The sequence below is a fragment of the Choloepus didactylus genome, chromosome 3, assembly GCF_015220235.1.
Source record: "Choloepus didactylus isolate mChoDid1 chromosome 3, mChoDid1.pri, whole genome shotgun sequence".
NCBI classification, from domain to species: Eukaryota; Metazoa; Chordata; class Mammalia; order Pilosa; family Megalonychidae; genus Choloepus; species Choloepus didactylus.
This window is the reverse complement of record NC_051309.1, coordinates 88,822,443-88,837,769: the sequence shown is the minus strand read 5'-3', so window position 1 is coordinate 88,837,769 and position 15,327 is coordinate 88,822,443. Positions and strand designations below refer to the sequence as shown.

At 36.1% G+C, this 15,327-nt stretch overlaps 1 protein-coding gene across 7 annotated transcripts in view; it reads left to right on the top strand.

Moving 5' to 3' along the window:
• SEC31A (SEC31 homolog A, COPII coat complex component) overlaps positions 1 to 15,327 on the top strand; it is a 92,471-nt gene that overhangs the window by 43,437 nt on the left and 33,707 nt on the right. For 5 of the 7 annotated variants that reach the window (XM_037830113.1, XM_037830111.1, XM_037830108.1 and 2 more), the window contains exons 13-17: positions 5,835 to 5,873; positions 6,334 to 6,411; positions 8,792 to 8,867; positions 9,301 to 9,479; positions 10,807 to 10,933. In XM_037830113.1, coding sequence (XP_037686041.1) covers positions 5,835 to 5,873; positions 6,334 to 6,411; positions 8,792 to 8,867; positions 9,301 to 9,479; positions 10,807 to 10,933 — 499 coding nt within the window. The remainder of the gene's footprint in view (positions 1 to 5,834; positions 5,874 to 6,333; positions 6,412 to 8,791; positions 8,868 to 9,300; positions 9,480 to 10,806; positions 10,934 to 15,327) is intronic. The other 2 variants (XM_037830115.1, XM_037830112.1) reach the window with 1 other exon arrangement.

Here is a 15,327-nt window from a genome sequence, read left to right as displayed (position 1 = left end):
GAATGGATGTGTGTTAGCAGGACGAAAACAACATTAATCTTGTTGTACATCTCCATCAGAGCTTTTGGGTGATGAGGGCATTGTTAATGAGCAGTAATATTTAAAAGAAATATTTTTTTTTCTGAGCAGTAAATCTCAACAGTGGGCATCACATATTCATTAAACCATGTTGTAAACAGATGTCCTGTCACCCAGGCTTTGTTCCATTTATGGAGCTCAGGCAGAGTATATTTAGCATAATTCTTAAGGGCCCTAAGATTTTCAGAATGGTAATTGAGCATTGGCTTCAACGTCAAGTCATTAGTTGCATTAGCCCCTAACAAGGGAGTCAGCTTGTCCTTTGAAGCTTTGAAGCCAAGCATTGACTTCTCCTCTCCAGCTATGAAAGTCTTAGATTGCCTCTTCCTCCAATAGAAGGCTGTTTCGTCTACATTGAATATCTGTTGTTTAGTGTACCCACTGCCTCAATTATTTTAGCTAGGTCTTCCACATCAGCACTTGCTGCTTCACCTTTCTACTTTTATGTTATGGAGACGGCTTCTTTCCTTAAACCTCATGAACCAACCTCTGCTAGCTTCAAACTTTTCTTCTGTAGCTTCCTCACCTTTCTCAGCCTTCAGAGAATTGAAGAGGGTTGGGGGCCTTCCTCTGGCTTAGGCTTTGGCATAAGGAAATGTGGTTGGTTTGATCTTCTATGCAGACCACTAAAACTTTCTCCATATCAGCAATAAGAGTGTTTTGCTTTCTTATTATTCATGTGTCCACTGGAGTAACACTTTTAATTTCCTTCAAGAATTTTTCTTTTGTATTCACAACTTGGCTAACTGTTTTGCACAAGAAGCTTAGCTTTTGGCCTATCTCAGCTTTTGATATGCCTTCATCACTAAACTTTACCATTTTTTATTTGAAGTGAGAGGAGACATGCCAGTCTTTCTTTCACTTGAATACTTAGAGGCCATTTTTATTTTAGGTTTATTAATTGGCCTAATTTCAGTTTTGTTGTGTCTTACCAGATAGGGAGGCCCTCCAAGGACAGGGAATGGCCAATCAGCGGAGCAGTCAAAACACACAATGTTTATTAAGTTTGTTGTATTATGTGAGTGTAATTCATGGTGCTCCCAAACACTTAAAATAGTAGCATTAAATATCACTGATTGATGCATTCTGGGAAGATGGTGGCATAGAAAGAAGTGGAAGACTTAGTCTCCCCCAGAACAATTCATAAATGAACAAAAAACTAGTAAATAACCTGGAATAACAGCGGGGAGACAAACGTGACTGTACATTCAACATCCACCAGCATAAAATTTGTAAGTAAAACTGTGGACCTGTGCTGAGATCCGAGAACCTGGAGCCGAGAGCCCCTCCCTCACGGAAGCTGCTCCATGCGTTCTCTCAGCCCAGCTCCAACTGAGGTTTTAATATTAACTGCTCAATACAGGCAGCGAATCCTCAACAAGCAGACGGAGGCTTTTGGTGACAACTGACCTTGGGAGAATCGGGGGACATATCTGTCTCAGGATAGAGAGACCAGAGAATCGGGTGCTATCTCTGGCTGACGGGTGAACCTGGGAGTTTTTCCGTCCCTTGCTCTCTCTCTCTGGAGAAAACCTCAGCTGTTCTCAGCCCGCAAGGCGTTGCAGTAAAGACAGCCTCAGACATTCTGCATTCTGAAACAAGCTGACAGCCCCGCGGCACAGCCCAGTGGCCCAGGGCTTCCCTTGAGGGAAGGCACACACTGATGACGTAGCACGGCATTCCCTCGGCTGAGGCAGGATCGCGGCTGAGAGGGGGGACCTGCTCGGAGAACCCAGGAGCGCTACGCCAAGTCCAGTGGTTTGTGGGACAGTAAGAGAGGGGGTCTGGGGCTGAACTGAAATGAAGGCTTAGACTCTTGCGGCGGCCTTGAATCTCCTGGAACCTGGGAGATTTGAACAGTAGAACTGCCCTTCCTCCCTGGCCACCCGTACACATGCCCCGTATTCAGGGCGGATAGCTCCAGCAACACACCCAAACTGAGTTCTCCAACTGAACACACAAGAATCATTTCTCCACACACCGCGGAAAAAAGGTTGAGAACTGACTTGAGGGATATAGGTGACTCACAGACGCCATCTGCTGGTTAGTTAGAGAAAGTGTATGTCACCAAACTGTGTCTCTGAAAAATTAGATCCGTATCCTTTTTTTTGATACAACTTGAAAGAACCCTATAAAGCAAAACAAATGCCAAGAGGCCAAAAACAACAGAAAATCTTAATGCATATGATAAAACCAGATGATATGGAGACTCCAACTCCAAACACACAAATCAAGATTTCGGAAGAAACATTGTATCTCACACAATTAATCAAAGAACTACAACCGAAGAACGAAAACATGGCAAAGGATTTAAAGGACATCAAGAGGACCATGGCCCAGGATATAAGTGCCATAAAGAAGACCCTAGAAGAGCATAAAGAAGACATTGCAAGAGTAAATAAGAAAATAGATCATCTTATGGAAATAAAAGAAACTGTTGGCCAAATTAAAAAGATCTGGATATTCACAATACAAGACTAGAGGAAGCTGAACAACATCTCAGTGTCCTAGAAATCCACAGAACAGAAAATGAAAGAACAAAAGAAAGAATGGCGAAAAAAATTGAAAAAATCGCAATGGATCTCAGGGATACGATAGATAAAATAAAACGTCCAAACTTAAGACTCATTGGTGCCCCAGAAGGGGAAGAGAAGGGTAAAGGTCTAGAAAGAGTATTCAAAGAAATTATTGGGGAAAACTTCCCCAACCTTCTACACAATATAAACACACAAAGCATAAATGCCCAGCAAACTCCAAATAGAATAAATCCAAATAAACCCACCCCAAGACATATTCTGATCAGACTGTCAAATACTGAAGAGAAGGAGCAAGTTCTGAAAGCAGCAAGAGAAAAGCAGTTCACCACATACAAAGGAAGCAACATAAGACCAAGTAGTGGCTACTCAGCGGCCACCATGGAGGCGAGAAGGCAGTGGCATGACATATTTAAAATTCTGAGAGAGAAAAAATTCCAACCAAGAATACTTTATCCAGCAAAACTCTCCTTCAAATTTGAGGGAGAGCTTAAATTTTTCACAGACAAACAAATGCTGAGAGACTGCCAATGAAAGACCTGCCCTACTTCAGATACTAAAGGAAACCCTACCAACAGAGAGACAAAGGAAGAAGAAAGAGAGATAGGGAATTTTAACAGACATATATAGTACCTTACATCCCAAATCACCAGGACACTCATTTTTCTCTAGTGATCACAGATCTCTCTCCAGAAGGGACTGTAAGCTGGGACATAAAACAAGTCTCAAGAAATTAAAAAAAAAAAAATTGAATATACTCAAAGAACATTCTTTGACCACAATGGAATACAAATAGAAGTCAATGATTTTTGAACTATAACTCCACTAGTTACTTCCTACATGATATAAAATACACAAACTCTAAGGACAAATCAGTGGTTTTGAACTCAATGTAAAATATGTAATTTTAGACAATTATATAAAGGTGGGGGAATGAAGGAACATAGTTTATGTGCCCTATTGAAGTGAAGGTGGTATCAAAGAAAAACAAGATTGATAGGGATTTAAGAGGTTAATTTTAAGCCCCACAGTAAACACAAATTATCAGAGAATATGACTGTAGAGATGAAAAGTAGAGTTTGGGTTAAGAGAAATGGGGGAAGGGGCAATGGGGAGTTAAGAAATGAGTGTAGGGTTGCTGTTTGAGGTGAAGGGAAATTTCTAGTAACAGATGGTGGGAAAGAGCATAACATCATTCTAAATGTGATTAATCCCACTAATGAAAGGCTAGGGAGGGGGTGGAATGGGAAGATTTAGGCTGTATATATGTTTCCACAATTGAAAAAAAAAAAAAATAAGTCTGACTAGACGACAATTGAATGCTAAGGATGAACTTGGATGGGATTGGAGGGTGGAGGACAGGTGGCTGGAAGGGACACAGTTGAGACATAAGGAAAAGGAAATATAGAATTTAAGCATTGTATCATTGTTGAATCTCTTATACTTCTTAGCTGCACTTAATGGAATTACATAAAAGAATGTTCTTGTTCATGGGAAGTACATACGTGAAATATAGTGTATGTTCAAGGATGTGTGCAGCTAGCTCTCATATGTTCAGAAGACAGAGCAATAGATGATGGATGATAGATAGGGAGGGAGGGAGGGAAAGACATAGCAATGTGACAGCAGGTTAAAGTTGGTGGATTGAGCTATCGAGGGAGGGGGTCAGGGTATGATGGAGTTCTGTGTATGGGGCTAGTATTGTTTTTGTAACTATTCATGTAACTTTGAATTTATTTCAAAATAAAAAAAAAAAGATCACAGATCACCATAACAGGTACAATAATAAAGAAAAAGTTTGAAATACCGCGAGAATTACCAAAATATGATCAGAGACACAGAGTGAACACATGCTGTTGAAAAAATAGTACTGGTAGACTTGCTTAACACAGGGTTACCGCAGACTTTAAATTTGTAAAAAAAAATGCAGTATCAGTGAAGCGCTGTAAAGTGGAGTGCAGTCAAATGAGGTACGCCTGTACTTCTTTTGACCTAAGGGACTGTGAAAAGTTTACTGTTACTAAGGATACCAAGAAAGTTTGGGAATCTCTGTTTTATGTAATTCTCTAAAATGTTAATAAGTATTAGCCAGGCATTGAGATTGGGATTTTCATTTTTAAAAGATGAGGATAGTAAGTACCATGGAACATTTGAAGGTGTTTAACCCTTTGAAGTGTGAATGGAAAGAGGAAGGATGTAACTTTCAAGAGAAAAAAGCAAAGCATAGAAAAATGTAAACTGAATTGGTAACATTGATCTTAGCTTAGTTAGTCTAGCTGATGAGCTCTGTCTTTGTAACTAGTAGATATTTTGAAGCAGGGAGAATTCATTGTTCTAAACCTGAATAAACAAAAGTCCAAGGGATTTGCTTAATAGTTTAACCTTTTTTTAAAAAAAAATCTCCTTTGAAAAATGGTAGTTTTTTCCAATTTTATAGTTTTCTTATCATAGAGGGGATTATAAAATTGTTATTCCACAATGTTCACATCAACATCAACAATGGCAGTAAATACAACCTGACTTTGGGAAGCCTTGAAGGAAATATTTTAGGTTCTTTTACTATGTAATGTGCATTTACCCATCCTCCATTCTTTGAAAATGACTGAAGTTTTCCTTAGCATTACAGGGTTCTTGCACAGGTTGGATACTGCATTCTCTAGACAGTACCATACACATTGAAGATGAGTGCCCCTTTGGAGTCAGCGGAGTCATACCACATACCCACTGCTTACTGGCTATGCTCACTCCTTCAGATTTTTTACAATTAGCTTTATATTAGTCTATACTTCTTGATGCTATAACTTTTTTAGATTTGCGAGAGATTAATATGGAAGTTTTACTTCATCCCTGATAGCAAAAAAAAATGAGGACATGGAATCTGATTGTCAAAGTACTTCTAATAGTTTTTCCATAGTGAGTACCTGAAGAAATATATTTTAAAATTAATTATAGTTATTGTATTTAAAACAAAGTTGAAGAAAACATGCTTGTTTTTGAGGTTAGTTTTGTGATTGAACAGCAAAGTGGGATGGCATCCAAGGGATAGAACTTCATTTGAATGAGACTAGAACCATAGAGAACCAGTTCTGCACAGGTATTATTCTATTCTTGAGCTGAACTTCCATGGATTTTTGCCAAAGAGAATGGAGTAAGAGGTGAACATTTGCTGTCTGTCTTGAAATAGAATTCCGTTTAGTAGGTGAGTTGTTATTTTTATTTCAGATTGCCTTCGCCTTGAACAGAGTGGATGGACCTGATCGGGTAAGATGGCCTTTAAATATATCCACATTCTAAAATTTTTGTTTAGTCCGTAATATATAAGGAAATGTAATTTAAGAAATTTGTCTGTTTTATTGCCTCATGCTGCAAAATAAGCTAATTCTCTTTTTAAAATGGTGTAAGTTTAATTGGTAGAGCCTTTGTTTTGAAGTGTTTGAATTTTCAAAAGAGGAAACAGTAAATCAATGATTGCTCAGATACTTAAGGTAAAGATCTTTGTTGGTGAGGGGCATTTGGTAGGAAAGAAAAGGATGGCATTAGCGTCAGTTGCTCTTTTCTTTTCCTCTAGTGGTGTTACTAAAATAAAATTACTCAGTGCTGCCTGTTATGATTAAACTAGCTCTGAATGCTGTTGGTTGGGTCTTTTGTCTTCCTTGTTCACTAAATAATCTTTTAATGCTACATTCTTCAACTTCCTCTGTTACTGTTTTGTGTGCCAAAGGCTCTTAAAGACTCTGACCAAGTAGCACAGAGTGATGGGGAGGAGAGCCCTGCTGCCGAAGAGCAGCTCTTGGGAGAGGTACTTACTTTTTTCACTTTTAATTATATTGGACACGTGATATTTATGTATCTCACAATTGCTTAACATTGAAATATAGAAAATTTTCTTGACTACTTGTTCCAAAATACAGCAGGAGTATATTGTTTTCTTAGAGATGTTTAGGGTAGGAGTCTGTTTACGTAGCCCGACAGAAGTATCATCTCTGAAATCTTCAGTTTTTTGTCCTAGCTTCTGGATTATGTTTTTGTGTTTTGGGATTATGTTTTAAAATTAACAGTTCAGGTGAGATTGACTTAATTTGGTCAAATAAATATCACAATGACAAATCAAAAAGGGATTTTATTCAGAAATCCACATTGCATTGCATGTAAAGGTAATGTTTTTTTCCCTTGGCATATAATATTTAGGACCCAGTATCAATGGCATAGGGTTCGAAATTAATCCTGAACTTTGAGTCCAAAAATAACTAAACTAAACTAATTTTTATAAATGTGTCCTGAGTTCTGTTTGGATTTTTTGTAACTAATTAAACAGTCCTTGAACATAGAGTTGTGTCATTAATTTTTTTCCTTTTAATTTTCTGGAATTTTTTAACCACTAATATATTTTTCTGTAATTTACTTTTCTTACTTTCTAATTTATTTCATCTTGGAAAATAATTAACAAATTCTTCTTTCTCATATCGTCTTTGACTTTTTCATTGTTCTTTATGGTATGGGGATATCATGCCTATGTGGAATGTGTGTTGTAATCTTTTACTAGTTATAAAAATAATACATCAGTAAATTTAGACTATTACAAGATGATTATAAAAAACATTTGTTTAAAAAGCAGATAGTCTAGCATTTATTTAACAAAGGAATAAATAATATGGATAAAGTCTTACTAAAAATTTGAACTAATTTTAGAAATATCTAGACAGAATTTATATATTAAATAAATGTTATACCTTCACTTATGTACAATAAGATTAACTTATCAAATAAAGGACATTGAGACTATATTCATGAATTTAATAGGTAAGAGTTATATGTAGTTAACAAAACAGTAACTCATTAATGGGTACTTTTATAGTTCTTGAAAAAATTGTGTTTAAGGAGATTAAATCTTCCCCTTATCTTCATGGTACTATTTGTTTATCCGACACAGTAGCTTACATATCGAAGGTACTTAATGAAAATAAATTGTGCATTTTCACCTTATGCTTATGTATATTTCAGATGTCCATAAATTAAGGTTTATTCATTGTTTTTAGAAAGGAAATTTGAAAAATAGTGAGTTAAAGAAACGTATTATTTTATAAGTTTATTAGTGAGTGTAATCAGATCACTATCTCTGGTGTATTCCTTGATGTGAGTAACTTAATATTGTCCATATTTCTACCTGAGTTTTTTTAATTCCTAAATGCTTCTCTTTAGTTGGGGAAATGGAATTAGGATTATAGTTAGTCTCCTGTGATAATTGGTATTAATTAAGCATTATTTGTAAATGGCGCTATGCTGTGTTCTATACTAAAATGCCCCAATCCAAAAATGTCCCAAAATTTGAATACTACAAGCTTACATTCAGATGTGTAGATAACACAAGCACAGAGAATAGATATTTTATCTCATAAAAGAGAACTATATTTTTCTTTAAAAATTTCTCTCTAATCACTTTGATAAGTATATTTTTGTTTTCATTTAAATTATTATGCATGGAAGAGAAAGCATTTAAAGTATTTGCCAGCAAAATGCCTCCATTATCTGTATTTCCTTCTAAAGAAAAATAATATTGAACTTATTTTTAATTAATCTTACAAGTAGTTTCAGAAATTTATGGTGAAACGCTATATATTTTTACCAGACCATCCTGCTGTTCCAGGTGTGACTAATTTGAGAAAACACAAAATGTATAATTGAATTAGGGTACATTCAAAAACAATCTGTTTATATTGCTTTTACCCTAAGGAAATCTATTGATTTTTTTTTTCCTGGCTGATTCAATTAAAACAAAAAGACTTTATAACTAAACACAGTGCATTGGAATTTTTAAGTGTGGAAACAGAGTTTTTAAAAAATCTGAATGTCGTATAATTTTAAAATGTTGAGGTATCTAAGAAAACAAAGGTTTTTCAGTTTAAATAACTTCTGAGCTATCATTAATGGATAGAAAAACTTAAACTTGTTTAACATTATTCCTGATGACCTTGGATTTTATTTATGATTTATATATAGCAGGAGTTGATACTTAGGGAAGTCATATATCTTAGTGAAAACTTGGATCTGAGCACTTTTCTGGAATATGCTTGACATGTCATCTAGTAGATAGATAAATAATTGTATATAAATTTTGTTTTGCCAGTAAATTATATCACAGTTTTATTCTAGCTAAGTCATTGCTCTTTCCATCTTTTTAGAATATTAGAGTGGAAAAACAAGAATCTGAATTTCTACCCTCAGCTGGAGGAACATTTAATATTTCCATCAGTGGGGGTAAATATGTATTGGTTTTGATTTCTATTTTTTTTTTTTTTTTTTTTTTTTTTTACCATTTGAAAGCATAATAAATAGTCCCTAAGTTTAAGTTAGAAATGTTTTGTCATAGTTCGTAGAATGTTGAAAAGTAAGAGCTCAGTTATCCTTTTGTATATTTAATCAGTGTCTTGGAAGTGGTGAGTGTGTTTGACACCTGAGTGATAGGAACTGTGTAATTATTCAGTTTAAGAAATCTAGAAAATGTATTATTTTATATGTATCTCACTATATTTCCATAGATCTCTTCCATAAATAGTATCAGTTTGTATTCCACCGCTAATATTCCAAAATTAGCACTGTTCTTTGAGGTGTGGGTGTGTGTAAAAATTAAGGTGTGCAATTTTCTTTTAATGTAAAACTTTAACTGTGGTGTATTATTTCCTTGTTGCAGATATTGATGGTTTAATTACTCAAGCTTTGCTGACAGGTAATTTTGAGAGTGCCGTTGAACTTTGTTTACATGATAACCGCATGGCTGATGCCATTATATTGGCCATAGCAGGTGGACAAGAACTCTTGGCTCAAACTCAGAAAAAGTACTTTGCAAAATCCCAAAGCAAAATTACCAGGGTATGTTATTTTTAAAATAAACAAACAATAACACATTTAGCTTTCTGATTATAAAAACAATATACTCTTATAGAAAATCAAAAGACAAAACAGTACTAAGAATAAAAACTTATTCATAATTCCATGATACAGAAATAATTTTGTTCTTTGTAATTGTAAAAGTTAAAAATATTTTTTATATTTTCATTGTAGAAAGTTTAGAATATAGAAAATTTTAAAGATAAAATTTTAATACTCCCAAGGAAAATGTTCAAAAGTTGATTCTGGTGATGTATGCACAACTGTATGATGGTACTGTGAATAGTTGATTGAATACTGTGAATGATTGTAGGGTATGTGACTGTATCTCAATAAAACTGTATTAAACAAATTTTTTTAATACTCCCCAATTCTGCCATCTGATTGATATATATTATTCCATACCTTTTTCTATGAATTTTTTAGGACAGACTCAGAATTGTTATTTGTATGTTTGTGTGTGTATGATTTTCTTTTCTTGATAATTATTATTTATATTGTAAAAATTTCCCACATCATTAAAAATCCTTACAAAAAAATTTAAATTGCTCTATAGTATTCTATAGTAAGGATTTATTATTTCCCTTATTTTTCACTGTTAAGATAGTTTCCAATAGTTTCCTAATATAGCTAACACAGTGATAAATGCCTTCCTAATGCCTAAAGATTTGTGCAAATTTCTGATTAGGCTATTGAATTGATGGAGGAATTTCTGGGGCAGAGGATTTGAACATTTTTACACCTCTTGATTGTAAATTACTTCCATAGAAGTTGTACCAGTGTTCAGTTCCACCAGCACTGGTTCCTGTCAGCCTCCCCAGCCTCATCTTATGTTATTCTCTTCCCTGTTATATTTTAGCCACACTGGCTGCCTTTCGGTTCCTTACATCCTCCATGGTTCTTTCTCCCTCAAGACATTGCACCTAGTGTTCCCTTGGCCTGGAATGCCTTTTCCTTCTTGATGAAGTTAATTCCTACTTTTGCTTTCTTTCACATCTCAGATCTCTGATTGCTCAGGAAAGGTTTTCTTGATCCACCAGTATCAATTAATATTCCTGTTAAATGTCCTGGTGGCACACTGTACTTTTCCTTCGTGGCACTTTGTTGTGTTTGTGCCTTTTTTTTTTTGAGGAAAAATAATACCATCTATTATGTCACTTGATTCAAGGATAAAGTTCACTTTGCTGCTGTTTTATTCTGCATGAAATACTATGAATAATAATTTTGAAAGATATTATTGATTAGCCACAGTTAATTTTTATTTATATACAAAAGATGTTTAATTCTCTCTTTGTTTTCCTTTCCGAAGCTTATTACTGCAGTGGTGATGAAGAACTGGAAAGAGATTGTTGAGTCTTGTGACCTTAAAAATTGGAGAGAGGCATTAGCTGCAGTATTGACTTATGCTAAACCAGATGAATTTTCAGCCCTTTGTGGTAAGAAAATGAGCTTTATATTTAACTACATTACATTTATGGCATAGTATATTTTAAATACAGTTAGTAACAAATTTTAGTAGAAGTTTTTGTAAACTCACTAGTGACAAATAAGAAAAAGAAGCTATCGTTTGAATGCTTTTCTCATATTTATTAAAAACTTTATTACTCCATCCCTACTCATTATTATTGTTATTGTTTATTTATTTAAACATTTTTTATTGTGAAATATATATACATAAAAGTAATAACTTTCAAAGTAGAGTTTAACAAGTAGTTATAGAGCGAATTTCAAAGTATGATAAGGGTTACAGTTCCACAATTTCAGTTATTTCCTTCTAGCTGTTCTAATATGCTAGAGACTGAAAAAATATCTGTATAATATTTCAGTAGTCGTAATCCTTTGTTAAATCCTATCTTGTCTGTTGCTACTCCTCCCTCTCATTTTAATCACTGTCTTAGTCTTCAGGGATATCTAAGCAATGGGCACTCTTAACTTGTGCATATTGAAAAGGGGTGTCAACATTATGGAGAAGGGGGATGCAGCTGGTTGATGTTCTTGAAGAGACTGGTGCCTCTGGATTTTGGGACTTATCTGGCATAGGAACAATCCTGAGGTTTTAAGTTTCTGAAAAATAAACTTAGTGAGTTAAACTTTCATAGCGTCTCAGATAGAGACCTGGGTATTCTTTAGGGTCTTTGGGAATTCTCTTTGTTGGGGCTTGGCATAGTGTGGCAATTTGCAATATCTCGCTGAAGCTTGCATAAGAGTAACCTCCAGAGTAGTGTGTTGTTTAACCTCCATATATTTGTGAAAGTTCTGGTACTTTGATGGTTATTGATTTCCAGCTGCAATCCATTATGGTCAGATAACATGCTTTGAATAATTTCAATCTTTTTAAATTTAATAAGACTTGTTTTGTGCCCCAGCATATGTTCTACCCTGGAGAACGTTCCGTGAGTGATATTTGGGGTACAATGATTTATATATGTCCCTTTAGGTCTAATTCATTTATCAAATATTTTATGTTCTCAATTTCCTTATTGGTTCTCTGTCTAGTTTTGTTTGTAGAAGAGAGTGGTGTATTGAAGTCTCCTACTATTATTGTAGAAACATCTGTTGCTTCCTTCAGTTTTGCCAGTGTTTGCCTCATATACTCTGGAGCTCCTTTATTGGGTGCATAAACATTTATGATTGTTATTTCTTCTTGGTGACTTGTCCATTTTGTTAATATATAGTGCCCTTTCTTTGTCTCTTATGACATCTTTGCATTTAAAGTCTATTTTGTCTGATACTAGTATAGCTACCCCAGCATTCTTTTGGTTATAGCTTGCATGGAATATTTTTTTTCCCATCCTTTCACTTTCAATTACTTTGTGTCCCTGGATCTAAGAAAAGTCTTTGTATACAGCATATGGATGGATCATACTTTTTAAGTCGTTCTGCCAGTCTGTGTCTTTTAATTGGGGAGTTTAATCTGTTTACATTCAAAGTTATTACTATAAAGGCAGTTCTTGAGCCAACCATCTTATCCTTTTATTTTTATTTGTCACCTCTATTTTTTCACTCTCTCTCTTTTTTCTCCTTTAAGTTACCCTTACTAATACTCCAGACCTCTCTCTCCTTTCTTTTTTTTCAGCCAACAGAACTCCCTTTAGTATTTCTGACAGAGCCAGGTCTCTTATTAACAAATTCTCTCAGCATTTGTTTGTCTGTGAAAATTTTAAACTCTCCCTCACTTTTGAAGGACAGCTGTGCTGGATAAAGAATTCTTGCTGGCAATTTTTCTCTTTTAGATGCTTTAATGTCATACCACTGCCTTCTTGCTTCATGGTGCCCGTTGAGTATACAGTACTTAGTCTTATGTGGTCTCCCTTGTATGTGGTGATTTGCTTGTCTCTTGCTGCTTTCAGGACTTTCTCCTTCTCTTCAGCATTTGACAATCTAATTAATATGTGTCTCAAAGTTGGTGTATTTGGATTTATTCCATTTGGAGTTTGTTGGGCTTCTGTGGTGTTTATATTTATGTCTTTTATAAGGTTTGGGAAGTTTTCCCCAATATTTCCTCAAATATTCTTCCCAATCCTTTACTCTTCTCTTCTTCTGGGACACTAATGATTCTTACATTTTGTGATTTGTGTTGTCCATTGTTTCCTTGAGATTCTTTTCTAATTTTTCGATCTTTTTCACCATTTGTTCTTTTGTACGTTTGCATTAAGTTGCTTTGTTCCTCTAGTTCACTTATTCTTCTGCCTCTTCAAATCTTCTGTTGTGTGTCTCTAGTATATTTTTAATTTGATGCACAGTATCTTCAGTTTCCATAAGATCTATTTTTCAAATTCTTCTTTATGTTCTTCTAGTGTCTTCCTGATGTCCTTTACATCTTTATCTAACCCATTCAAGTTGTTTTGGAGATTTGTATGTACTTCTTTGATTAATTGTTCCAAAATCTGTGTCTCCTCTGGCTTTTTTTTTTTTTTAATTCAATTTTATTGAGATATATTCACATTCCTCCAGCTTTTTAATTTGGTCTTTTGGCTTGGCCATATCTTCCTGAATCTTCATATGCTTTGTGATTTTTTGTTGATTTCTTGGCATTTGCTTATCTTGATAAGGTTCTTTGAGGAGATGCAAGTCTGTTTGGACATCTGTATAAAAATTTGGCAGAACCTCAGTTTTCCAGAGTGCACTTTCCCTGTCTTACCAGCAGATGGCATTTTTGGACCACTTACTCCTCTCAGTCCCGCTCTTCCCTGACTGTGGCTGCATGCTGGGTGGAGTCCAAACCAGGTGAAAATCCAGTTAGCACAGCAGTTCTCCATGCGCACTGGGATGGGGGTGGGTGCTGTGCAATTTGGCCAGAATTCCGCTTAAGGGCACAGTGGGTCTGGTGATTGCCAGGCCTCTGAGTGGATCATTCTCAGGCTGCGGGCTTGTGAGCCTCACCCTCCCCAGCTCTCAGCCAGCTCAGAAGTGTACTTTTAGTCAGTCCACAAGATCCCTGCCCACCATGCACCTGCGGGCCTCTGGGGTGGGGAAAGGGCTCCTGGTGCTTCCGTGTGGCTCTCTCCCTTGTCCTCACCACTCCACCCATGGATGCCACCGGCCTCTGTGGAGAAGGGACAAGGCAGTGGAATGCAGACTGTCTCTGTCAGATTGGCTCTGCTCAGTTCTGTGTCCCCTCTCCTCCTAGGGGAGGCTCCCTCATTCTTCTCCAAAGGCAGGCCCCTGCAGCAGTATGCCTCAGACCTGAGGGCTAAGCACTGCATACTCCAATAAGGTCTCTTTGTGTTACTGACCCAAGTCCACTGGTTCCTGAGTTCTCTCATGGGAGCTCCCAGCCATGGGACTGAGAATGATTATCTCCCCAGCTGCTTGCTGAGAAGGGAGTGTGGGAGTGCGGAGGTGCTCCCTCTCCTGCACCAGCCTGCATGTAGCTGCCAGTCCCGGAGGCCAGTCACGATTGAAAAAACTCACCCTGTCCTTTTAGTCATAATTTCTCTGTTTTTCCATCCCCCCCCCCCCCCCCATATATTGTAGAGGTTCTTCTATGGCCACTCTTACCCTGGAACCACTGTCTTGGTCATTTTCTGCCTTTTCTCCAGTTATTCCAGGGGGAGAAGTTTGCTTTTCATCTTCTATTCTGCCATATTCCCAGAAGTCTGTTGTTTTTTTAAAGCAGTTTTATTTACATATCATACAGTCCATCCAGTACGTATAATAATTGACTCTCAGTATAACCACAGAATTGTGCATTCATCACCACAATCAATTTTTGAACTTTTTTTTGCTCCAAAAAGAAATACCCATATCCCTTAATCCCCCTATTATTGACACTTAGCATTGGTGTGGTATCTTTGTTACAACTGATGGAAGAATGTTATAATATTACTGTTAACTATAGGCCATAGTTTGCATTAAGTGTATTTTTCCATATACCACTTTGTAATTAGAACTTTGTAATAGTGGCATACATTTGTTCTACTTCATGAAAGAATATTCTTATATTTGTACTGTTAACTACCTTCATCATCCATAAACAGGGTTCACTGTTACACAGTCTTATGTTTCATCTTCTAGCTTTCCTTCTAGTGACATGCATGACCCTAAACTTCCCCTTTCAACCACAGTCACTCAGTTCAGCACTGTTATGCTGACAATGATGTGCAACCATCACCACTATCCATCTCCAAACATTTACAATCAACGTTATTGAAAGTTCTGCACAAATTAAGCAACAGCTCCCTTTTCTCTGTCCTCATTCTATCTTCTGGTAACCTGTATTCTAGATAGAAACTCCATGAATTTGCTCATTAAATTTAGTTCATATCAGTGAGGTCATACAATATTTGTCTTTTTGTGTCTGGCTTACTTCACTCAACATAATGTCCTC